The sequence below is a fragment of the Canis lupus genome, chromosome 2, assembly GCF_011100685.1.
Source record: "Canis lupus familiaris isolate Mischka breed German Shepherd chromosome 2, alternate assembly UU_Cfam_GSD_1.0, whole genome shotgun sequence".
Classification (NCBI taxonomy): Eukaryota; Metazoa; Chordata; class Mammalia; order Carnivora; family Canidae; genus Canis; species Canis lupus.
In genome coordinates, this window is record NC_049223.1 from 27535993 (window position 1) to 27561761 (window position 25769).

Genomic DNA, 25769 nt, shown 5'->3' on the forward strand with positions numbered 1-25769 from the left:
TTTTTTTTTTTGGTTTAGCCAGAATATATAACGATCATTTTCTTTTAGATTCAGTCCTGAAGTAATATCTATATTTAGGCTAAAAAGGTGCTTTTCTCTATGAAATAACCACCACTTTATATTTTTACACAGATTGGGTAAACACATAAGTAATTAGGTAATCGGAACAGAGCTGCAACATAGCCTAGCACAGTACTGCCCTGAAAGAGCATTTGAAATTAGAATTTAAACAGTAAAGGAAATTACAGCATAAAATTACACATTTTTAAATACAGGAGTCTTAGGATTTTGCTTAATTTAAATATTCCCTTCATAATAGTGTGAGCATTAAAATGTGGAGACCAAAGAAATAGTGTTTTTTACATTTACTTCTGGGTGAAATTTTAAGTTACTATTTAGCATCTACTAAACTTTGAAAGTATTAGATGTGATGACTTCTATTCCAAATTTTCCATTTATGTAAAGCAAACTTCCTAGTTTTTGCTCTTTCTGTAAAGAACATATTGGCCAATAGAAAAAAAGTTTTAGTTTCTTTCAACAAGATCCCTCAACTCTGACAGAGACACTTTTTTTTTTCTAATGCTTTGTGTCTTATAGTTGAGAATTTTTATTTTTCATGTAAATTATATAAATTTCATGTAAATTATATAAATTTAAATTTTCATGTAAATTATATAATGAGGTTGGTCTTAGGGAGTACTTGTGACAGAGAGGTGAAAAGAGGCATTGTGTGATCACTGGTTTCCTTTGTGAGTTTACAGAACCTCTTGAGTTCTGCAATTAGTGGAGTAACAGTATTTTTTAACATTTTAGTTTCTTCTCTGAAACCAATCTGTGGCTAGTTTTTTTTTTTTTTTTTAAGTGTAAATGATACAGAGATGAATATGTTATGGAGAACCAGTCTTTATCACTCAATTTATTACCTTGCTTCTAAAGTTGGGATTAAAAAAATTGATAATTTGGTGGGTCAATCACAGTAAGATTTCAAAAAACTTTCCTTCGAATCACTGAAAGACTTGTCATGTGTAAATATAAAGTTCTGTTGCTTTTTATGGACTTTTTGTGATCTTGAGATACCATGGTCTTGAAATACTCTCCCTGAAGTATAACTGATACCCGTGGGCTGCAACATCTCCTGGCACATTGTGGTTACTGGGGTCTTGACCATGACCCTGACTCCAGGGAGCGCCATACGTGGAAGCCCGTGGAGTATGCAGGCAGATGCTGGGATGGCTATATATCTGTTCTCCTCCTGAGGGCCTAAATAGGCACTTTAAGGTCGCAGTAAGGATCTGATGTTGCCAGCTTTCATGGAGTAACAGACTTTTATTTATTTATTTATTTTTTTAAGAGAGAGAGAGTGAGAGCAAGCAGGGGGAGGGACAGAGAGAGGAGGAGAGAATCCCATGCAGACTCCCCACCGAACATGGAACCCAGCTCAGGGCTCCATCCCATGCATGACCCTGAGATCATGACCTGGGCTGAAACTAAGAGTTGGGCACTTAACCAGCTGAGCCACCCAGGCACCCCTGAGTCTCAGACTTTTTTTTACTTGTGCCCTGTCGCTTCACATAGAATGACTGCAAGGACATACTGGGTGCCACCCAGGAACAGGACACCCCAGCATTGAGGGCTCCCCGCTGCTGTTGTCAGGAAGGACTGCAGGCTAACAGGAGGACAGTATAAATGAGCTCCTCCCTTCTCCCCATTACCTGTACTCACCTAGGAAAGGGAGAAGGCTGACCCATAGCCAGAGTTTCTAGTGGACCTAGTCCATTTCCCAGGATTCTCTCTCAGAAACTTAGGACTGTTTTCATGGTGTGTATCTGTTGATCACAATTCTCATTTGTGGCCCAACTCAGAGGTGAGAAGGGCTTAAGTTTCCTTGTGAGATTTTTTTAAAGCTGTTTATCATAGGCGATTTTTCTCTTAGGTTCATTCAAAAGGACCACGTGGAAAAATGAAAGGGAAAATATCCACTTCTTGGTAAACATTTTAGAATGAGGCAAGTGATAGCGCGGCTCAGGAGAACAGCACGACCATTCTGCTGGAAACATAGAATGGCTAATATCTGATACCCTTGAACTTGGATTTCATCTATGATGTCATGGCCTCCCCTTGTTTTATGTCCAAGAACCCAGACTTTGTGGGACAAAAGGCCTTCTGTGTCAGAGTTATTTCCTGTCGAGTGTGGTTTGGTGCAGACACAGAAATATTTGAGAAAACCTGCATCCTCGGGAACCCTGATGGACGTGGTACCAAGGGTCGGGCAGGCAGCTGGGTTCGTCATGGGCTCCACTGACATTTCACTCTGAGGGTCTTATTATATAGCACTTCCCTGCTTGTGAGATGTTGCATGGTCATTCACCATGGTAGTTAGCGCAGTGGAATGCTCACCCCATTGAGGGCTGTGCCAAGAGCCCACAGCTGCTAGGGTTCAGTTTTGTAGGGAAGAGGGAGAGGAAGTTCCCATCCCTTGCCCTGGTTTTATACAGGGACCCACAATGCACAGGACAGAGCTGCGTCCTGGACACTCTCTTCCCTGGTCGTAGCCCTCCCGAAGGTCAGCCTACTCGATCTCGAGGGTCCCCGCGCTGCCCTTTGCACGGATGCCATCAGAGGATACCATATAAGTTTCTTTCCTGAAGATCCACTAGAACAGGGGGACCATAGCCAACCATGCTGAATGGATGGAAAATCTGAAACAGAGTTTATTTGTAGTTATTTATATCCATCTTATTCCCGAGGTACTTAAATTTAAGGACAGAGATTAAAAGACTTAAGAATAACCCCAAGGCAGAGCTGGAATGAACTTCTGAGGCCTTGTTTTGAAAGGAAATGCTTCCTCCTGGTAACCTAAGGAAAGCACACAAGAGAAGAGGAATTCACCTCCATAAAATAGTTTCAGGCAGAGCACAGTCCCCATTCTTGGTGGTTCTAGATAGCTAGGACCAAGAGGCGTCTTTAATGACCTTGCAGGCCAATGTACTTACTTCCTCACCACCCGAGTGGTAAGAAATATGTCCTTTTATTTTATTAGTTGTATTTGTGGACCTTTTTCATCTTTCTTCAGTCCAGACACCATCTGGAGTGTTCTGGTCATGTAAGTGGACCGGTGTCTGCAGATTGCCCTCTCTGGTCAGCAGGGATGTATGGGTGCCTGTGTCCATGGACTGATGTCTCCAGAAAGTGACACCTACCCACAGAGGAGACGCGCTGCCTCTGGGGCTGGGCGATCTCTTTAAGGACTCTCTCCTCTTCCTCAGTCGGATCTTCCTTACTCCTTACTTTCCTCTCTCTCTGCACAGGGTCGGGCTTTCCGGCTTCTTCCCACTCACCCTCTCTCCCCAAGACTTACTGATTCCTCCCCAACAGGCTGACCACCTGGTAGTTGGATACAGTGACCTGAACCTCTCTTCCCCAGAAAGCCCTGTCCCCGTCCCTGAGAATAGACATGAACGGTGGGGACACACCAGGAGTCCTCTTATGACCCCGAAGAATAAGAGTAACTTTGCAGTGCCAGGCGCTCAGCCTTCCTCCCTAATCACACCCAGCCAACAGTTGTTTTAATCGCCACCGAATATACAAAGTACGTAATCGTAAATTGTATAGACCTATTTTAAAAGGTCTCCAAGGAACACATTGGCACAGTGTCCTGTGGTCACCTGTTAACAGATTAATTTCCAGGGATCCTCACTTCAGGGGGTGTGTCTTGGAGTTCTGGGTCTCAAGCGGGCAGGTTTCTTTTTAGTGTGCAAGGGCAGTAAGTGGCCCTCTGGGGGCAGGGAAGAAGGCCAAGGAACATGGCTTGGTGGGACATCTGGGGTCTTTCCCTTTAGGTCCCATCCCTGGGGGATGGGTGGTGACCATCCTCATCTTTCTGCCTGTGCCTGAGGTGTCCACAGGTCTCCTTAGGTTGTCATCCTGGCCCTTCAGGGTTTAGACCAAGCCCCGTCCTGTGACACCTCTTTGCCTTCCGGGTAGTTCAGGCCTTCCAACAAGCTTGGGCTGCACATTCTCTGCCTTTCTGGGCTTCCTCTGATCTTTCTGGAATGTGCTTACCCTGTTCTCTGGATGGTAGTCTTGGAAAGTCTGGCAAGGTTTGTGTTAATCTTCAGCATGTAAACACAGCGTGCAGAAATACCAGCTGAAGTCCACCCACCTGCAGTCTTCCGTCTGGACACTCACCTGCTTGCCTTTCAAGCCTTCCAAGAATGCAGAGCTCCCAGGGCTGTCAGCCCATCTAAGGAGAGAGTAAGAACCCACAGAGCGTCCAGGCTTGGTGCTGGCTGCAGGCCGCAGTGGCAGGGTCTACCCAGGCCCCTTGGGATGAGGCGGGGAGGCCATCCAGAAAGTCCCAGTGCAACTGGAAGGGGAGCCATGTGAGCCCGCTGGCCTGCCCGCCCTCGGTGCCCAAGACGGTATGCGAGCTGTGGCCTTACAAGGTCATAAGAAACCCGCGGCTGCGAGTTAGGGGAGGAGGGCGGGGAGGCTGGGACTGCAATCCCCAAGCAGAATATCCATCACAATGGGAGGAAAGCAGGGGCAGAGGAGCCTGGCAGGCCCCTCTGGAGCTCTTCAGCACAGTATTTAAGGATCCCTAAGGAGGCCAGCAGCTACACAGACCCCAGTCTTCGAACGGACTCCCCCCTGCCCAGGCCCCCACCCCGGGGAAGTGCCGAGAGCTGGCACTGAGCTCCCACGGGGGTGGGGTGAGGGGAGCTTTTCCAAGTGCCTGCCTTCCAGCTGGGCTCCCAGCGGTGCTGGGTGCTGCAGTCTGGTCCCCTTGCAGCTGTGACCTCCAGGCTGCCCAGAGGCCACACTGCAGGGCTGGGAGCCTGGCCGCGTGGGCTCCGAGTGCAAGGAAGGGTGAGGAGTCTACGCTCTGCCCGCTTCCCGGCTGACACCGAGTCAACTTAGGGCACCCCACCCACATCTGTGTATTGTAATTCTCTGATTTATTTTTACTTGAACACGATCTAGCAGTCGGTCCTGTGTTTCCTACACATCATCCTTCTCCGTATTATCCCTCTGTGGTTCTCTGGGGTGGGGACAGTGGTCGCTCTGACTTCCTTGGTACTTGTGCAGTGTTCTGCATTCCACACACCTCTCTCTCTCCCTCCACCCCTCCTCCCCCCGTCATTTATTCATTGAACTCGCTTGTCTTTACTGCTTTCCAGAATGCCCTTCCAAGGCTTTCAAGTTCTCCGGTTCCATTACCCTCCTATCCCTGCTTCCTTGTGAAGTCTTCTCCTATTGCCGCAGGCCCCCCCTCCAAGTTTTCCTTCTCTCTCAAATTCCTATGGTGTTTATTGTTTATACCTTTAGTCTAACGATTCGTAAACTGTTAATGCATGCATTCATTCACTGAACCCCTGTCTCTGCGCCCCGTGTGTCGGGGACTCCCCTGTGCACAGGGCCATGTGAAGATGAGTGGAAGCTGCCTGCCAAGAGCTTACGGTATAGTAAGGTATAGTAAGGGACAAAGGTAAAAAGCAAATCATCAGGACTGGGGAAGTGTGCACTTCCTAACACACACATTTTGAGGGCAGTGCTAACTAGCCTAAAGGAGAGGGGACCAGCTCTCTCTGGAGGAGGTGGGAAATGTTTCAGGTGGAGGATATAGCTGATAAGCTGGGTTTTGAAGAGTGAGTGACAAGAGGAGCTCGGCAGGTGACAAATGGGTGTCCAGCAGAGGAAGAGAACCTTCCAGGTCAACAGGATCGCCGCTGTGACCGTAGGGAGGCCTGAGACACCAGGACTTGCAGCTACCTGTGACATTTCATATATTAAACACCTATTCGTGTCTTGTATAATTGTAACAGTTTTTTTTCCAGCGAGGTGACAAAGCTCTGCTGACATTTATCCAAGTCCCTTTACGTCTCAGCCCCTTAATTTTAACCCCGGGATTGTTCCCGGTGTACAGTTTCCAAGCCAGGAGACGCGAGGACTAATGGGATCAGCTGTGATTGGTTTTGCTTCTGTGTCGGTTTAGACCAAGGATGCCCTGTTCACGATTCTCCATGACCTGCGACCCCAGGATCACTTCAGTATCATCGGATTTTCCAACCGCATCAAAGTGTGGAAGGACCATTTGGTGTCAGTTACTCCCGACAACGTGAGAGATGGCAAAATCTATATTCACCACATGTCGCCCACTGGAGGTAAACACCAGTCCTTGTTGTCATGTTGCCTTTGAGGCGATCATAAGTGAGTTGCTAATTTTCTGCCAAGAGAAGAGGATTTGAAAGCTGAAGCTGATTGCAGGAAAGGAGATAAAGGTGAGTGCTTTCCCAGAAGCTCGTTTCCCTGAGCACCACGTCTGGAACGTCTCATCTTCCAGGCCCAAACTGAGATGGTCAGGTAAGGTAGGGGGGAAATACTTGATAGGTTTTGGAACCTTTCCTGGTTTATCTCACGGATCCGAACAATGGAGCTGTTTTTGTCAGTCGCTCTTGGGTGAGGGATCCAAGCCAATGAGAAGGTTTGGTGTTTTGTGTGCTTGAACGTTAGCATTTTAGGAGGTCGCAGTTGGGACCACAGTGCTGAACCATTCATTGTATTGGCAGAGCCGTGCCAGCGAGCAGAGCATGAATCCTGGGTGCCCTGGGACATGATGTGCACGGAAAGTGTGATGGGCTCTGAGTCTTTGTGCACTTGCCTTGGGTGTGGTGCCCAGGGGAGAGTGTGAAGGATGGAAAGGTCATACGAGGTTCTAGGGAGAGGAGAGAATCGGGACATACGTCACCCAGCTGTGCTAGAGGCAGGCTCCTTCAGCTCAGGACATGTGGGGCTTACTCTCACTGCCATCTCTGTCTCCAGTTCAGTGGACCCATGACAGGTGTTGGAGCATTTATGGAAACTCCTCAAGACTCTCTCTGCCCTTTCTAAAGGGCCTTTACAGGGATGTCATCTCCTGGGTTTAGTGTCTCAGTTGGTTCTCATTTGGTTATTGGGGAACATAGAAAACACCCAGGTCAGTTTTCTTCCGACTTCTCATCTTTCACCTAGGTATTATTTTCTCTCCACGATGAAGCTCTGATCTCCAAGATGAACTTTGTTTAGAACTCAATCTTGTTTGGCTGGAACTCTGACTAGCCGTGGGATTTCCTACCTGTCTGTACAACAGTGTGGTCTAGGGACTGATTTATGGTTGATGAGAGAGAAAAAAGATTGGATTTAATGATTTGGGAGGAAGTCAACAGGACAGTCAAGTCCTGGAGGGAGGAAAGTGTTCTTCATCTTCAAAGGGCCCTGGTTCCCAGCACAGGACCTGATGTGTATAGCTCGTGCTCCATGAGTGTTTGTTAAGTTGAATGCATTTCAGCGGCACTACTCACTCTTAGAATGGTGTGTGTGTGTGTGTGCGTGTGCGTGTGTGTGTGTGTTGGCATTGGGTGTAGGGATAGAGCTTTAGGAAACGGCTGGTGTGTATTATGTTCTCTTGGAATCCACACCTTAGAGACCTTATTAGTCTCCTTTATTTTTTTTCTCAGCATTTCATCACCCCAACCTCTACAGGTGAGCAGAAAGTTGGTCTGTTCCTCTCAGAGAAGCGGATGGGCAGGGCTGGGAGCGTAGGTTCCAAAGCCAGACTGTGTCTGAAGCCGGCCCTGTCACCTACGAGCCATTTACTGTGTCTGGACCTGAGTTTACCCATTTCCAATGTGGACAGTAATGGGGTTGTGATGAGGATAAAATCAGTTAAAATATTTGAAGTGCCTAGAACGGTGGCTGGCACATGGGAAGTCCTCTTTCAGTGTCAGATGTGGTCATTTCACCCAAGCAGCCCCTCCCTCTGGTGCTCTTGGGTCCTCTGATGACCTGGGTGGGCTCTCAGTGGGATGGCTGGGTCAGCTCCCTGTGGAGAGCCCCTCCCTATTCTTAAGAGAGCAGGACATTTCTGCCCAGGGTTCACATAGGTTTGATTTAATGCCCTGCTGTGCCTTGGTGCCTGGGACTAGGAAAGCTAAGTCTGTCCCTTTGCTTGGGCTCTCTTTGGCCTTAAAGTAGAATGAAAGATTTGACACCATTGCCAAGTTCTAGATTAAAGGGAGGATAAACACCTGCCTTTTTGTCCAGGCTCATCCATCCAGAGGTTAGGTGAAACGGGCTGGGTGCTCAGAAAGCTAAGATAACAAGCCCAAAGAAATGTTAAGTACTGTTTGAGCTATAACTTTCCCTTATCTTCAGATTCTGTGTGCATCTCAGAATTATTGATATGTTTGCAGACCTAGACATTTTTTTTTTTAGCCAGAAATTCTGGAGAATGTGAAGCAATTGGGAGAAATGATTTGGTTCACTCAAACATGGTGCATTTTGTGGGTGGACAAACCTCACTCAGGACAGGGTGATGGCTTGTGGTGATGGGTCTACAGCTTTATAAATGTACTAAAAGTAATTGTAATTGTGTACGTAAAGTGACACAATTTTATGTAAATTTTGTTTGTAAATTTTATCTCAGTAAAGCCATTAAGGAAAAGAAGAACCTACTGGAGGCAGGGAAAGGAAGCAGGTATTTACTCTCAATTTTACTAGGTGAAAGAACAGCAACAGTGTCCCCAAATGAAATTCTTAGGTAATCTGAAAGCTCATGTTGGCCGGCAGTGTCCACCTCAACCCGCCACCCACCCATCTCTCCGCCTACCAAGCAGATGCCGGTGTAACGATGGCCACAGACACTGTCCAACTTTAGCCAGAGCTGTTGGTGACAAGCCCAACAGCTCTAAGGGAGAAATGAGAGGGCTGACAGGTGTAAAACTCAAAGCCTTTGCTTTGTGGCGGTTCTGACAAGTAGAGAAAACAGAGTCCTTCCAGGGTTGACCCCACCTCCTCATTCAGTGCCCTTTCTTTCCCTCTGGGATTTGCTCTCCCTCCAAATTCCTGGGTCCAACTCCCTCCCGCCCCCGCCCTTTGCAAAGCTAGTCCCCGAAGAGGAGTAGGAACTTTTGACACTAAGGTATTGAAGACTTCTCAGTCAGATACGTTCAGAAGTGGGATGTGGCAGGATAATTCAGTGCCATTCCCAGTCATTTAGCAAACGCTTGCCGGGGGTCCAGATAGGCTGGCATCACCCCGTATGTGCAGGTGACTTCTCTCCCCATGCACATCCTCCTGCTACTGCTCTGACGGTTGTGGGTGCACCAGAGCCATGACCATGCACCCCAGTGAGGGAGGCGGCACAGATGCTTGAGTTGGCGTGTTTGGTGTCCCCCAGGCACAGACATCAACGGGGCCCTGCAGAGGGCCATCAAGCTGCTCAATGACTATGTGGCCCACAATGACATCGAAGACCGAAGTGTGTCCCTCATCGTCTTTCTGACCGATGGGAAACCCACCGTCGGGGAGACCCACACCCTCAAGATTCTCAACAACACCAAGGAGGCTGCCCGTGGCCAAGTCTGCATCTTCACCATCGGCATCGGGGACGACGTGGACTTCAAGCTGCTGGAGAAGCTGTCGCTGGAGAACTGCGGTCTCACACGGCGGGTCCTGGAAGAAGAGGATGCAGGTTCACAGCTCATCGGGTCCGTATGTCTGTCTTCTCCAGACAGTGGAACTTGGGCTCTTGGGAGAGGGCAGAGGATTGTGTGGTCATAAGTCATCACACTGGGAGACGTCCCAAGGAATTTTTAACCCAGGTCAATCCGGATTCAGATTCTAGGCTCTGCTCTGTGACTTGAGGCATGATTGAGACTATGCTTGCTCAGTTTCCTTATCTGTAAAATGAGGATTATGGTTGGTTGACAGAACTGAGTGAGCAAACCAGTGTAAAGTCTCAGCGGGATGGCTAACACACCTACTGTGTGTTAGGTCTTCAGTTAGCTGCTGAGATTTTAATTGTCTTCTTGATACTTCTGGTAAACTTGCTAGTGCACCAGTGCACTGACGCAATGTCTAAGGTGTTTGCCTCAATTCCACCTGAGGCATATGTAGAGGTTAGTGCTGTCTCCTTCTTGTGTACTGGTTGCAACTGGCCACTGATTCTCTTTTCTGAGGTGGGGAAGAAGCTAGATCTTAGCTTTTCTAACTCTGTTTGGAGCCTTCCCACAGCTGTCATGTTGCCAAACATGGGGTGGGCTTTGCTGTTGATTTGAAGAAGTGCTGACACTTAGTGCCGCATTATGTGCTTGGACCTTCTTTACAGTATATATAGTATATACTTAAAAGGAAAAGTGAGGTTTGGGTGGATTCACAGCTGTTTAATAGCCATATTCAAGAGGATATTCATGAATGAAAGATCGAATTGGAGGTCTCTAAGGTGGGCAGTAAAGATGGTCCTTGGGATAAGGCTAGCCACCGTTCTCCTCCTTCCCCCAGTGTTCTGGTCAAAGATTTAAATAAAAAGACAGATTTGCTTCTCACATTTTCAAAATTATTCAAAACTATATTCAAAGAGGGAGAATCTAGTGCATTGTGTAATAAGATTCAATAACGGGCTCAGAAGCAAAAGCAATTACATTGAAACAAACCAACTGCACTGTTGTATTACCAAAACCATCATCAATTACCCAACATTTATCACAAACTTGCCATGCACCGGACTTTCCTACATCTCTTGTCTCAGGGGATCCTCACAGAAAGCCTAGAAGCGAGTGTAGTGGGGTCCAAGAGAAGCTTCCATGCAGATGATCCTCTCCTGTAATATCTGGACACACTAGACTCTGTTCCATGAAGTAACTCAGAGATTCCTGTTCCTCTTCTTTGGTTGCTCTACACCCCTCAGGCGTTGTCTTTAACTGCAAGGTTGAAATTAGGTGACTATCACTTCTATAGAATATACTCTAGCCCCAAAGAGGGGGGAAAGAAAAGAAAACCAGAGTAAGAAAGCCATTTTATTTCAAGCAAGCATTGCAGAAGCAGTCTGTATCACTTGTACTCATATTCTGGTGGTGAGACCATGGCCATATTTGGCCAGAGTGGAGGCTAAAAAATGTAGTTGGTAGCTGGCTGGATAGAACTCAGTTAGGAAAGAAAGGAAAGTGGGTTTGAGGGGACCCCTCATAGTCTACCAAAGCAGTTACTCCAGCATTCCAACTTTATAGAAGAAGACACCGAAGTTCAGAGAGGTCATGTCACGTGGCCCAAGACACCCAGCAAGGAAGTGGCTGAGCTGACCTCCACAGCCTGGGCTGTCTAGATCGTTGGAAGGGGGTTTAGATTACCCCCTTATGCAGCAAAAAGCAACATTGTGAGAACCAGGAGAAAAGCCAATGCAAACCAGTGAGGCATTACACACGAGCTTATTGTTAGACCAAGATGAGATTTCTCGAGGATAACGGGCTGCTCAAAGTGTATCTGGAATATGTGATTGGTTCTAAAAATTGTGTTTTAAGAGCCCTTTTGAGAAGCATAGGTGTGCACAAAGGAAAGTTACCAAGAGGCCGCTCAGCTCAGGGTGCCCGAAATCGTATCATATGAAGAATAGTTACGGATTGAGGACAGGAGTGGGGGGATCAACGAGGTGACACAAAGAGGACATTTCAAGGCGCACATGGCAGTGTCTGTCAGACATTTAAATGCCTGTGGTTTTGAAGCATTTGAATGTTGAAGGTGGATTAGACACCTTCGTGGGGTGTTGCTCCAGAAGCAGAGCAGAGATCCGTGGGTGGGAACTGCCCTGTGACCTACCCCAGGGGACGCCTCCTCCCTGTCAGAGCAGTGGAAAGGAGGCGGGAAGCCTGTGGGATGGCGAGTTCTCTGCCACAGGGAGGTGTTCAAGCTACCGCTGCCCGGCCTCCTGGCCCCTGCGCTCCGCTGGGTGGTGTTGGACTTGCGGGCCACTGAGACCCGCGGTCCTCTGGCAGGTGGGGCCTGGGTGGCCTGCAGCCCCAGCTCGCCCTGACTGTCTCCCCGCGTCCCTCCTGACGATGCAGGTTCTACGATGAGATCAGGACCCCTCTCCTCTCGGACATCCGGGTGGATTACCCGCGGGCCGCGGTGGAGCAGACCACCAGGACCCTGTTCCCCAACTATTTCAACGGCTCGGAGATCGTCATTGCGGGGAAGCTGGCGGACAGCAGTGCGGAGCAGCTGCACGTGGAAGTCACGGCTAGCAACAGCAAGAAATTTGTCATCCTCAAGACGGACGTGCCCGTGGGTCCCCGGGAGGTGGGGAATGGCGTGGCAGGAAGCGCCGGGCCCGAGGGCGGTGGCGCGGGGGGCCCCAAGCACGTGGAACGGCTGTGGGGCTACCTGACGGTGCGTGAGCTGCTGAGCTCCTGGCTGCACGGCGGCGACGGGCCGGAGAAGGAGCGCGCGCGGCAGAAGGCGCAGGCCCTGGCCGTGGCCTACCGCTTCCTCACCCCGCTCACGGCCATGCACCTGCAGAGGTCGGCCCTGCGGCTGGACCAGCCCGGGGATGCGCTGGGCACGGCTGCCGCCGCCGGCCCGGAGGCCCTGGTGCAGAGCCTGCGGGGCGCCAGCCCGCAGCCAGGTGAGCAGCCTCCGGGGCGGCAGGTGCACTGCCGGGGCCCCCTGCTGTCCCTCCCCGGCTCAGATCATGCTGTGCCCGGTCTTCAGCGGCCGTCGTACACTCCGGGGTCTGCAAAGAGTGGATCTGTAGAGAAATGAGGCATTAGTCCCGGAAATGCTGTCCCATAAAGTCCATCTGCTGATCAATCAGCAACATTGGGTGCGGCCCACGGACGAGGCCGTATTGGAGGCACCAGGGTTGAACAGAGGGGTGAACACAGATGCGTTCCCAAGTGCCCTCCTCCATCTGTGAGCCTCCAGAGCCGGGCCCGCTTACCCCCGGGCGTGCACGTTCACCAGCCATGGGCACCTGGGGCTCAGCCCTGCGAGTGGAGACACACAGCCCCTGGGGGGTGGGACCCCACTCGCTCCGCGGCACACTCGCTTTGTGGAATGTCAGAACACTTTCCCCTGCGATGCCTTTTTTTTTTTTAAAAACATTTTATTTATTTATTCATGAGAGACACACAGAGAGAGGCAGAGAGACACAGGCAGAGAGAGAAGCAGGCTCCATGCAGGGAGCCCGATGTGGGACTCGATCCCGAGGCCCCAGGGTCACGACCTGAGCCGACGGCAAATGCTCAACCCCTGAGCCCCACAGACGTGCCTAATGCTTGCTTTTTATTGTCTTGAGAACGTATGTGAGGGAGGACGCTCTGGATCCTCGAGAGAATTCATCCTTTGCGTGCTTATCACTCAGAATCTACACAGAAACTGTCGTTACCAGTCTCAGGCCGTCTCGTTGGGGGAAATCAGCAGTGACAGGCACAGGAAAAGGAGAGGGGAAAGTAGTTCTGCCAAAGCACAGCCGTATAATCTCAGTAATAACGGTTTGTGGAAAAGAGGGTGCTTCATATGTGCAACAAGTTTACTGAATTCCGGCCAAGTTCACATCTCCTAAGGGGAGGGAATTGACATGAACCCAGGGCCTGCAAACACTGTCTCATTTATTCCTCAGGTCCTAAACCCTGAGCAGCACCTGGGTGTGGTAGGGAGAGCGGAACGGGAGGACCCAGCCCCCGCTGTTTCTGCGGTGTGGCACGTGGCAGGTGTCTGAACCTCTCTGGGCTTCTGTTCCCTGGTCTATGAAATGTAGATCCTAAGCATCCCCCTGAAGGGCCATTGCAAGGATTAGACGCGTCAAGTCTTCGGTACATAGCAAGCACTCCACAAATACTAGATCCCTCTGCTGCGAGGGATGTAGGAGTAGCCATTTATTGAAGGATTCAGATGATAACTCTATCTGGATTATTACTTTTATTTTTACATTTTTATATTTTTTAAATTGAAAAAAAAAACAACAATGCACAATTCACCATCTTAACCGTTTCGAAGTATACAGTTCAGTAGTGTGACACATATTCACAGGTCTCCAGGACTGTTTTCAACTTGCAAACCTGAGCCTCTGTATCCATTGGACAGCTGTACTCCCAGCCCATAACTATTCGTTAGTAGGATAGAATGTTTTCTATTATTATTATTATTATTATTATTATTATTATTATTATTAGCTTTGCTTTCTCTTATGATGTATGCAGAAATCTTAGGAAGAATATGACCTAATGTATAAAGGAATAAAATAACCCAGTGTTCACGTGGTACGCCTTCACTTGTGTGTTGGGAGGCCCAGCTCCTTGGTTAAAACAGGTGATGTTGGGCAGCCCGGGTGGCTCAGCGGTTTAGCGCCGCCTTTGGCCCAGGGTGTGATCCTGGAGACCCGGGATCGAGTCTCGCGTCGGGCTCCCTGCATGGAGCCTGCTTCTCCCTCTGCCTGTGTCTCTGCCTCTCTCTGTGTGTCTCTCATGAATAAAATAAAATAAAACAACAAAAAAAATAAAACCAAAGAGGTGATGTTTTTAAATGACCACAGGTGCATTCGAGAGCTGTGTTTCACTCACCCCGGACCTCTTGTCTGTGCCTCTGCCCTCATCCCCCTTAATGAATAACAATGGTGGCTCTCTTCCTTCCTTCTAGGACCTGCTCTCAAGAAACCGTACAGCCCAAGAATTAAGGTCTCCAGAACGTCAGGTAAGGAAAAGCCTGTGGTTGTGTGTCCCTTGAGGGCTGAGATGTTTACCAGGTGGATCACCAGGAGTTCCCCGAAGCCAGTAAAACGCCAGCCCCTAGAGCACGACACGGGACCCACGGTTGTTCAGCAAAAGGCAGCAGCGAGAGGCAGTTCTAAGAACAGGGGGAGGGATCCGTCCTGCAAACACCGAGGCGAGGCTGTGGCCCCAGGGAGCCCGGCAGCCCTGACGGGGGGGGGGGGGGGGGGGGGGGGGGGGGCACATGCAGAGCAGAGGCACCTTTCCATCATTACTGAGCTTAAAAGTCACTTGTTTCAAGAGATGCAAAGGGGACGTGCGTCCCGCTGCCCGTGTTACGGATATCTGTGATGTGCAGAGTCTATTATTATTGTTGTTATTTTAATCTTTGGCTTTAGAAGGGAAAGACCAATAAAAATAGCATAAAATTTCCTTCGGCCAGCTTCCTGGGATTATGAGGAACATCCAGGCAGACTAACAACACAAAGGCAGAGTTTTAGTCCTCAAAGGTCCTGCAAAGAACACACGTCATCTTCTGTGGGTATCACTGCCTTGTTGCTGATATGCTCGACGGGCCAGATCGCAGAGCCAGGAACGTTCTAGAAGTTAGCCATGCGGAGAGGATGCTCGCGGGCTCCGATGCGAAGAGGACAACTCTTTTGCGCACGCACATGCTTTGTGGAATGCGAGGAGACTCTCCCCATGGATGCGGCATGGAATAATGACTTTCAGACCCGTCCTCTCCTTTTTGAAACAAGCGGCATCTTTCCGTGTAAAAGGATTTGGAGGATTTGAGTAGAAATGATGTGGTGTGAGCTCAAGAAACTCTCAAAGAACTGTCACATAATTTTTTTTTAAAGATTTTATTTATTTGAGAGAGAGAGAGAGCAAGCGAGCAGGGGGGAAGGGCAAGGGGAAGGAGAGCTGGACTCGGGGCTCCATCCCAGGACCCGGGATCATGACCTGAGGCGAAGGCAGACGCTTAACCCACTGAGCCAACCAGGCTCCAGAATTGTCACATAATGTTCGTACCTGGAGAGTGCCAAAAATACGGACTAGGATTTTACCTCTGATGGGTGTCTTTTTTTTTCTTTCTCATCTACAAAAGACCACCTTGTATTTCTTCGTGTGTCGTAGGGTGCCCGAGGCACTTCACAGTGACTTCAGCCAGATTCTTTCATGGGCCTTTCTGAGTCGTGACTGACGGAGACAGAAAGTTTTTTTGTTTTGTTTTGGTTTTTAGCAGTTACACCGAGGACATTAATTTGCTCGCGACTTGAAAAGACTGACCGTATGCAGATGCGTGCACGAGCATATGCGCGTGATGCACAGAGGCATCCAGAAACACGCTGCATTTGGCATAAAAGTTAGAAAGGAACTAACTCTCCAGTGAGGGAAGAGAATTGATGTAGACGGTCGGGAATTATTTTGTCTGCACGGCCGGAGGCAAGGCCCTTCGTGTCTGTTGTCCAGAGGCAAAAATGAGGAGAATGTGCAAGGAACAGAGACTGGCCACACTCTGTGGTCTTATCTGTGGACAAACCCATGAGAGTGTTTAGGTCCACGTGCCCCAGAGGAGGGGTTTGCAGGGTCATCGCTGACCGTCTTTTCCAGCACCCAGTGACTCTGTGGCCTTCGTGCTCACCCCCCACCCCCATTGGGCTCGGTCACTGTCATGTAGGGACTGTGGAGCCTGGCCACTGTGCATCTAGTGCTGTGGTGCTCCGGTCACTGGAGATGGAGGGTTTGCATCCACAGCTCTTCCCTCGGGGGGTCAAAGGAGAAAGGAAATGATTTTCTTTGACCTGAGTGGGGTGGAAGGAGCATCCTGTTGTATTCAGGGGACCCGAGTTCACACCCCTCACACGCTGACCCTGTACCCCAGGTGTGTCCCTTTGCCCCCCCAGTCCCCTTCCTCGTTTTGACGTCGAGGATCAGTGACAGGCGAGCCAATCATGCGTGAGCAAGTGGGAGGGAGTATTCACACATGGAAGGCGCCCAGTAAATGTCTCTCTTGCTCTCTCCTGGTTTTTCCTGGTCGGGCAGTGGATGGAGATCCCCATTTTGTCGTGGATTTCCCCCTGAGCAAGCTCACCGTCTGCTTCAACATTGATGGGCAGCCGGGCGACATCCTAAGGCTCGTCTCTGACCACGCGGACTCTGGTAAGTTCCACGCTCCCTGCGACCTCCGGGCAAGGGCGAGGTAGGTGTGAGGGCCCCCTCTGTTCTTGGGACGGATGTCCATGTACAGAAGGGCCCACATGACAGACACTCCCCGAGGATCATGGGGGCTTAATTAAAGGAAGCCGACTGCGTGCGGGGCTAGAGTCAGGAGGACGACGGCTGGAAGCCCTGCTCTGGCTTAACTCATTGAGCCTTGGGCACACGTCTCCCCTGGAACCTGGGGACAGGGGTACTCGCTCTGCCACTCTCACTGGCTGTTGTGAAGACCGGATGAAATAGCGGATGTGAAGTGGTTCTGTGAACGCCCAGGGGCTGCATAGATTCACGATCGATTATTGTCGGCACGTCTTTCCGTTCCAAAACTGTGATGGCAGGAAGGCTGGAGCCCTCAAGCCGTCTCTCCCAGCTCCTCCGTGACGTGAGGCTAAGCCTCCAGCTCTGTGTGCATCGAATGCAGAGGTGAAAAGGGCTCCGATCTCCTGCAGGCTGTAGAGGGGCTGGGTATAAGAGGTCTCGAGTCACCCGCAGGGAACAGTGCCTGAGGGATGGCTCTGTGGCGTTTCTGGAAGGCTAGGTGACACCTGTGGTGTAATCACCTAATACGTGATCCCGGGGCTCCTTTCCCACCTTGTTCCCTTGCAAGGCTTCCGAGCCTTCGGGCTAAGTCTCCGCGCATCCTAACTCAGGCTCAGCAGCGAGATGGGGGCCTGACCGTACCCCTCCCTGCAGGTGCCCACCTTCCTAGGGGCCTGTTCCTGGCACTTCTGTGATCAGCATGGTGTCTGTGAAGAAACGGCCAGAGATGCCTGGAGCCTCCAGGCTGCAGTAGCTGGCCTCTGCTCGTGCTGGGATTTCTCCTTCCCCCTTTCCCCCTGCCCCAGGGAAGGCAAGTCCACATCTTCGTTCCCCTGCTCCAACATAGGGACGATGTCACGCACACCTGCACGCATGCACACAGCCATTCAGTAGGACAGAGGGGCACCTACCTGTGAGTCAGACTTCATGGTGCTGGAGACACAGAAGTAAGGCCAGAGGAGGAAGGAAAATCTATGAGATGCCTTTAGCCTGACGGTGGGATGGTGCGCTAACCACTGCCCTCGTCCCCTTGGTGGGATGGTGCGCTAACCACTGCCCTCGTCCCCTCTGCCTTCCAGGCGTGACCGTGAATGGAGAGCTGATCGGGGCCCCGGCTCCCCCAGGCGGCCACAAGAAGCAGCGCACATACTTCCGCACCATCACCATCCTCGTCAATAAGCCCGAGAGGTCTTACCTGGAGATCACGCCCAACAGAGTCATCTTGGACGGTGGGGACAGGCTGGTCCTCCCCTGCAACCAGAGTGCGGTGGCGGGGAGTCGGGGGCTGGAGGTGTCCGTGTCCGCCAATGCCAACGTCACCGTTACCATCCAGAACACCATCGCCTTCGTCATCCTCATTCACCTGTACAAAAAGCCAGCCCCCTACCAGCGAAACCACCTGGGCTTCTACATCTCCAACAGCAAAGGCCTCTCTGGCAACTGCCACGGGCTGTTAGGTAGGCAGCTGCTCTCACGCCGGTGCGGGGTGTAGAGCTCCGTTTCCCAAAGCGAGGCTGATACCAGCCCATGTGTTTAGCTTAATTGAGAAATGCGGTGGTGGAGTGACAGGTCTTGCCCCCCAACCCCACGCCCCCTGCCCCAGTGACTTTCTGGAACAGCCATATCAGTGAATTCTCACTGGCCTTCTGGGAAAGTGAGCAAAGACTTTCTGAGTCCTCCTCTCAAGGCCTGGCTCCTGACTCAGTGAGAAGAAGCGAATACAGGGCAGTGCACGGCCCAGCACCAGGCCTGAGTCCCCGCCCGGCTCCGGGCCGCAGGCGGTCCCCTCCTGCGGGCCACGTGTAGGCCCTGTGGGCCCCCTGCCCATGGTGAAGGGTGAGCTGCCGCCAGGGCCCAGTTTAGAAAGCAGGATTTCCTGGCGCTGGAGCTGGCTGTGTTTCTGTCCGGCTTCGCTGCCAAGCATGAGCCGCCTCTCCCACACGCAGGCCGGTCTTGCTGTGGCCTCGGCGGTGCCCTCACTTGACCTGCAGAATTCCGGGGATGCGGATCGGAAACAGGCCAAACCGACTGCCATTCCCACCGAGCGCACCGTCGAGGAGGGGACCGGGAGCCCCGGGGAGGGGAGAGACCCAGCCTTCCTCCCTGAGTGTCCGTCCCGTCCCCGTCTCCCAGTTCCCGAGGACGCCGTGGATAGCTGTCTATCCTCATCGTTAGGCAGCTGTCCAGTGTCCGCAGCTGGGACGGCTTCCAGAGAGGAGGCCACCGCGAGCCCAGCCTCGCACTCCCCGAATCTGCGTCCTCCCAATGCGGGTCTGATGCCGGGGAGTCCAGCCCAGGACGGTGGGCGGGGTCGCGGCCCCTGAGGCCCGTGTGCTGGCTGGTCACCCGTGGCCTACACCGAAATCGGCTCTTGCAGCCCAGGGTGCCCTGCCCCCGACTTAGAGCCGGTGCCTTTCTGTGTCCTGCCAGGTCAGTTCCTGAACCAGGAGGCCAGACTCACGGAGGAGCCTGCCGGGCTCGGCAAGGACCCCCAGGCCGGCGAGCAGCCCGAGACCGTCCTGAAGGTGAAAGGACACCGGGTCCCGGTGGTCTGGAAACAACGGAAAATCTACAACGGGGAGGAGCAGGTTGACTGCTGGTTCGCCAGGAACAACGCGGCCGAGCTGATAGACGGGGCGTACAAGGATTACCTGGCAGCCCATCCCTTCGACTCCGAGACTTCGTTTGGCCTGGGACCGTCCAGGGCACTCTGACGCCAACAGCTGTGACTTCAGCGTGCGGACAGGGATGTGGTCTTCGGGGACCCCCCGGTGCGGTTCCTGTTGCTTGCAGGTGCCTGGCATCCCGGCTGTTTGCTGCCACCTGCGACCTACCCCTGGCGGCGGGCAGGCCGGATGTCCACTGGAGCAAAGGGCAGGGTCGGCCCGGGAGGGAGCTTGTTGTTTCCTGCCACTGCCCCATCCTGCCTCCCCCCTCCCTCTGGACCATAAAGCCGGTAGCCCCCAGGGGCAAAAGTCATACTTAAAAGCAAGAGGTCTGCGTCTCTGTCCCCATAGCCTGTCCAAAGGGACGTTGCCACAAAGCTGCTTCTCTCCGTGCAAACGGCCAAGTCTGGGCGCTCTGCTTTGCACCTCACGCTGATGCTTAGGACTCCGTCCTCTCAGAGCCACCGTGTTCTCCAGATGTGTGGTCAGCCTCTGCCTCGGGGGGACCTCTCATGGGGCCTAGGCCATGGGTCAGGCAAATAGCTCGTAGATTTGATCATTGTAAGCAATTAAGTCTTTTCTTAGGAGAGGATTTTATTTTTTTTTCTTTTCTTTCTTTTTTTTTTTTTCCTGCTGTGGTATCTTGCCCTGGAAAGTGAATTTTCATTAAAAACAAATTGGCTGAAAATAGAAAATCTGCATCCCAGATGCTGACGTCTAGTGGGCTTTGTAAACCACTCAACGGTGCCGATGGGTGCTCTCCTGTTTATTCCGGTAAGCTAATAAAAGGACTACCCCATGTGGCTGTTTTTTACAGGCCCGTCTTGGTTGGAGTGTTGGCCCACCTTGGACTTGGCGCTCTTCTCCCATTGTCAGAATTCTGGCCTTCTTTGCTCCAGGTCCTGGCTCGCAGGTTCTCGGCAGAAGGCGTGCTTACACAGCTGAGGAGCTTTCCCGTGTCTCAGGCCGAGCCAGGAAATCAGCCCAAGAACGGGTCCCAGAACCTGGTCCCAGAACCTGGACAAGCAATCTGATCCCACGAGGCAAAGGTTAAAATCAGTGGCGGGGGCTTCAGAGTCAGGGAGCACCACCCTTCTCATGGCGGGATTCCCCTCCACCCCACAGCCCATCACGCTATCCCGGGGAAGCGAGGCTGAGGGTGGCATCAGGGGCCCCCCACCCTGCCTCCTCGCCAGTTCTTGCCTTTGCTCTGTTTGGTCTTCTTGGGGCCACCGGGGTTCAGCAAAGCCTGGTCCTCCCTGGGTGCAGAGCGTGGCCAGGACGCAGGTGGACACAGGTGCCACTCAAGCCACATGGCAGAGAAAAGGAAGATTTGGGTTGGAGAAATGGAATATTTTAACGTGAGGCTGAACTAAATAAAAGCTTTTGTGCTGGCTTCACAAGAGGTTTCTCCCAGTCGGGAGTGACTCCAGAGCGAGCTTTCAGGAGACATGGAACCATACTTAGCACTTGGAGGGAAATCAGAGTCAAGAAAATTGTTTATCGTATTTACCCTCCCATGGGGCACATTCGAGCAGCAAAATGACATCCACATGTTCCTGTCGGACCAGGCGGCTTCAGGAGGTTGTTAGTGCAGCGGGGGTGGGGGAAGTTCTGTCTCGGAGACGCGGTGTCCCTCTGGTGCACCCACCAGGCCCGGCCCCGCCAGCTCTGGGTTTTCTGACTCCCATCTTCCCAGACTCAGCTGCCTGTTTTCAGGCCAGCGGTGTGAAGACACCAGCCCAGACTGCTGACAGAAGCGTCCATAGCTCAGAGCTCAGAGGAAGAGGAGATGTGTGCACCAGGGGTACCGGCTGGGCCACTGTCAGGCTCCCCCAGGTCCTCCCTGTTACGTAACTTCGGCCCCCGCTGGGCAGATGTCCCGCCAACCTAGGGACTCGGCCCACCCTGTCAGTGTTGAGGCAGTGATCGACCGTCCAGGTCCAGGTCTCGGGGCTGCAGGGGGAGTGGCACCCAGCCACAAGCAACACTTGATCTCAGGGTCGTGAGTTCAAGCCCCACATTGGGTGTAGACATTACTCAAAAAAAAAAAGAAAGAAAGAAAGAAAGAAAGAAAGAAAGAAAGAAAGAAAGAAAGAAAGAAAGAATAAAGAAAGACTGGAGGGAAGGCTGTTATTGCACATTACCAGTTACTGCTGCTTTCTAAGAGCAGAGAAGAATATTCCAGAGAGGTATCCCTCACTTTCTTACACTGAAAAAAAAAATGGTTTTTGGGTATCAAGGTTGAGCTTTTCTGTTAATCTTTTTACTTTAGGCAAATCCCACTTTTCTTTTTTCCCCTCTTTGTACTGAGTCTTTCTTTCTTTCTTTTTTTTTAAGATTTTATTTATTCATTCATGAGAGACACAGAGAGGCAGAGACACAGGCAGAGGGAGAAGCAGGCTCCATGCAGGGAGCCTGACGTGGGACTCGATCCCGGATCTCCAGGATCACACCCTGGGCCGAAGGTGGCTCTAAACTGTTGAGCCACCCGGGCTGCCCTGTACTGTGTCTTTCTATTGCAAAAGTTATTTACCATTAATTGGTTTATTTTAGCCTGAGACTGTGGTATCTCCAAAAAACTCCACAGCCGTGTTATACTTAGGACTTTGTAATTTAATTGGAAAACATAGTATTTTTGTTGGTGATGTGTGTTGTGGATAACAAGCTTTATAAAAAGTAAATGTAGGGGCGTCCAGGTGGCCTCTGCATCTGACTCTTGGTTTCGGCCCAGATTGAGATCTCAGGATGGTAGGATGGAGCCCCTTGTCCGGCTCCCTGCTCCACGAAGAGTCTGCTTGACGATTCTCTTCCTCTGCTCCTCCCTCCCCATGCTGTCTCTCTAAAAAAAAAAAAAAAAAAAAAAAAAAAAAAAACACAGTTAAAAAAATAACCACTTAAAAGTAAATGAGGAAAGAAGGAATTGCCTTCTCTGGTGGGGAAACTGAGGCAGAGTACAGTTGAGTGGTTTTTCCCACGTTATGTGAAAGACCTAGAACAAGGCCAGGCTGAACCTCCAGAATTAATTTTGCTGGCTTTGCCTTGGTTTCACCACGTGGGCCCCCACTGTCTCCCTTGAGCACCTATACATGGAGGCGAGGTGCCAAGTGAGCGGTTGAAGGAGATTGACCACCGTGTTGCAGTCAGAGGAGATAACTCTCAGCGTTCTCACCACAGCCAGTGTTGGCACATTCAAAAAGTTGACTGAGTGGGGTCTTAGCAGGTACCCTCCTGGGTCCTTATCCCCTCCCTCATCTGAAAAAAAGAGAAACATCTGCATGGGTGTCCTCTCTAATTTATTTTCCCAAATAAAATGGACAAGACGTTCCTTATCCCCCCATACTTGGTGCTTTATCTTCTCCATTCTGACTTTTCAATGATTTACTACTTCTGACCAGACAGAGTGGGATTGGGGAACATAAACCGGGGTGACACTGCATCATGGCCTGGGGCTGCAGGGCCCTGGGAGCTGGAAAGGACACCTCCTTGATCCTGCCAGGCCTGACAGTCAGTCTTCGATTGAATCATGTATCCTCCCAGGTGGATGAGGGACAAGATTCTTTTCTTTAAATTTACCTCTTGGCTAAATGGAATGGAATGGAATGAATGTTGGTGTCCTCCCAAAATTTATAGGCTGCAGCCTAAATCCTCAGTGTGATGGTATTAGGAGGTGAGGCCTTTGGATGGTGATGAGGTCATGGGGGGCTGATGGGATTTTGCTCTTATAGGAGGAAGAGGAGGAGGAGGGGTTGAGAGGAGGATGAGCAGGAGGGATGATCTTTCTGCTCTCCGCCGTGCGAGGGCAGCAAGAAATCAGCTGTCTGTGAGCCAGGAAGAGAGCCCTCACCAGGCACCGAATCTGTGGGCACTCCGATCCTCGATGTCTAGCCTCCAGAGTTATGAGAAAGAAACGCTCGTTAAGTCACTTGGTCTATGGCATTCTTGGAATAGCAGCCTGCGCTAAGACACTGAATCCAAAGTATGAATGCTAGCTCCTTGGTTAAGCTAATATCCAAAATGTGTCCAGTGCTGTTATTAAATCAGAAGGACTCTTGGAGCCATGAGAAAAGGATCCAGCTAAAATAAACAGCAATTAAAGTAACATCACTAAGAAAAGACTTAGAAATGTAACTTTAAATATTTATTTTAGTCAGTTTAGTAAGTAGGGTATGAGACAGTTCACATTCAAGAGACTTTTTTTTTTTCTTAAACAGGGAGAATGTTGTCCAAAGACAAACAGCATCTAGGGACATTTCTGTGTTGAGGGCAAATGGAGTGAGGGCTGTAGAGAATAAAACTTGGTGATTCTAACTGTACTGCTTGCTTATAGAGATTTCTGATACATTGAAAACCCACGTAAACGGGGTAGCAAGTGACATCGGAAGAAAAATAAAACACAAGCTATTCTACAGAACAGCAGATGCACAGCAGACATTCCTAGACTTGTTTATGTAACTGCCAAACCCATGGAGAAGCACCTTAAAGCCCTCAGTCCCTTAACTTCTGGGACACTGACATCCCAGAGCTTATGCCTCCTCATCGGGTCCCTCATTTGCATACACCAACCACCACTGTCTTGCTGCTGCTTCTTCCACTTGCATGTGGGGCACTTTCCCTCATCAAACAGACTTTCTAGCTCATGGTGTAGCACTGCCCTTCCAGTGCTGAGTGGTTCTGTAGGAGCTTCGAGCTCAACTACATTCCCATTGAGTGATGTTGTTATTTTATTATTATTAATTATTATTATTATTAAAGATTTTATTTATTTATTTGCATGCATGGTTGAGAGCAAGAGAGAAGAGAGTAGGTGAGGAACAGAGAGAGAAGCAGGCTCCCCACTGAGCAGGGAACCCAATGCAGGGCTCCATCTCGGGACCCTGGGATCGTGACCTGAACCAAAGGCAGACGCTCCACTAACTGAGCCACTCAGGCGCCCCAAATTCTGAACAGAGTGATCCTGGGTTAGAACCGGCACAGACACAGAATGTGAGCGATGGCCCTGGAAGGGTGCATGGAAGAGGAAACCAGCAGACGCCCGACAACAAGGGCGTCAAGTTGGCCTCTCTGGGCTCTGGCTCCTCCATCTGTAGCACGAAGGGGCTCTACGAGCCCGGCGTGGTCTTTATCTTCCGCCGGCAGAAGAAGATCCTTCCTGAGCCCCCAAGAAACAATTGCAAAATGATTCATGTGATGAGTCCCGTGGGTTTTGAGATCCAGTGATCCAGACCCAGGGATTCAGAGGAAAACAAAGCACATGCCTCCTGGCAGGTGACATTTAGAGCTGGAGGTAGAACGGATGCAAAGATGGAAACAGAGCGCCAGAAACACAGCAGGTGAACTTGGCGGTGGGCGGCGCGCTACCCACTTTCCTCCTGATCAGGGGGTGGGTTCGGTCCCCAGCCCCACACTCCTGGCTGCAGAGGACGCCTAGGGAAAGTCACCGCTCCACGGGGTCCATCCCGCCCTCGGGGATCCTGCTGCCGTTGAGCAGACTTAGGTCCCCTCTGTGCCCCCAACACGCCCTGGCCTCAGCAGCGCCTCTGTTCTCTGGCCCTTGGGACCGCCTCACCCCACAGCTTCCCCGCCGTCTGCCTGCTGTTTGGCTGAGAATGCTGCGGAAGGAGCTCCTATCAAAGGGGCTCTGTCCTCTTCACACCCCTTCCTCCTTTCTCACTTCCCCTGGGCAGGTGCTTCAGTGATTTTCTCTCTTCTTTAGAATCTCCAGACTTGTCTCCCACCAGGTTCTGCTGTCTGGATTCCAACGATCACTCTGGAAGTCTTCTCTAGTCTGAAACAGTTGTGCCCACTGGGCTTCCATCTTCTCTCTTTTGTGTCGGTGTCAGACTCCTACAGTGGTTGGTATTCAAAACCGCGTTTATTCTTTTATTTTTATTTTATTTTATTTTTTTACCTCTTAGGAGCTTATCTCATCAGATTCCACTTCTGTCCTCACCTCGTTGGTGGACGTGTATCTCAGGCGTCACAATACCTTTCCTGTCTCCCACTTCCAGGAGGCAGGGTCTTCAACCTCTACTACATATGACCATGTCAGCCTCTTCCTCTCTTTGAAATTCTGGATCACTTCGCTCCCTTTGTGTGATTAAAAATCTTTTTTTTCTTAGTCTCTTCTTGCTGAATTTCTTTCCTCCTACCAACCTGTGGACTTACCCTAGGTTTCCCCTTGGTCCTCTCCATGCACTTCCTTAGGGAACTCACTCACTTCACATTTCAGCATCTGGCTCTGCAGAGCTGACCCCTGAAAATAGATTTATGGGCTTGACTGCCCATCTGGGGATGCTTCCTCTTGGTTATTCTGGCATCAGCT

The 25769-nt window shown here is 50.9% G+C and overlaps 1 protein-coding gene and 1 long non-coding RNA gene across 2 annotated transcripts in view; one reads left to right on the forward strand and one right to left on the reverse strand.

The window, feature by feature from the left end:
* The window catches only part of ITIH5 (inter-alpha-trypsin inhibitor heavy chain 5), a 75116-nt gene extending 54858 nt beyond the window's left edge, over window positions 1–20258 (forward strand). Inside the window, exons 8-14 of the mRNA XM_038530171.1 lie at window positions 5996–6164; window positions 9218–9527; window positions 11877–12436; window positions 14449–14502; window positions 16566–16682; window positions 17858–18235; window positions 19209–20258. Of these exons, the coding sequence (XP_038386099.1) occupies window positions 5996–6164; window positions 9218–9527; window positions 11877–12436; window positions 14449–14502; window positions 16566–16682; window positions 17858–18235; window positions 19209–19492 (1872 nt within the window). The 3' untranslated portion in view covers window positions 19493–20258. The remainder of the gene's footprint in view (window positions 1–5995; window positions 6165–9217; window positions 9528–11876; window positions 12437–14448; window positions 14503–16565; window positions 16683–17857; window positions 18236–19208) is intronic.
* LOC119870166 lies at window positions 2692–4493 on the reverse strand. Its single transcript, XR_005355353.1, has 2 exons — window positions 4189–4493; window positions 2692–2856 (listed from the first exon to the last, which is right to left on the reverse strand). It is a non-coding gene; the product is annotated as an uncharacterized LOC119870166 (long non-coding RNA).
* Window positions 20259–25769: the final 5511 nt, after the last annotated feature.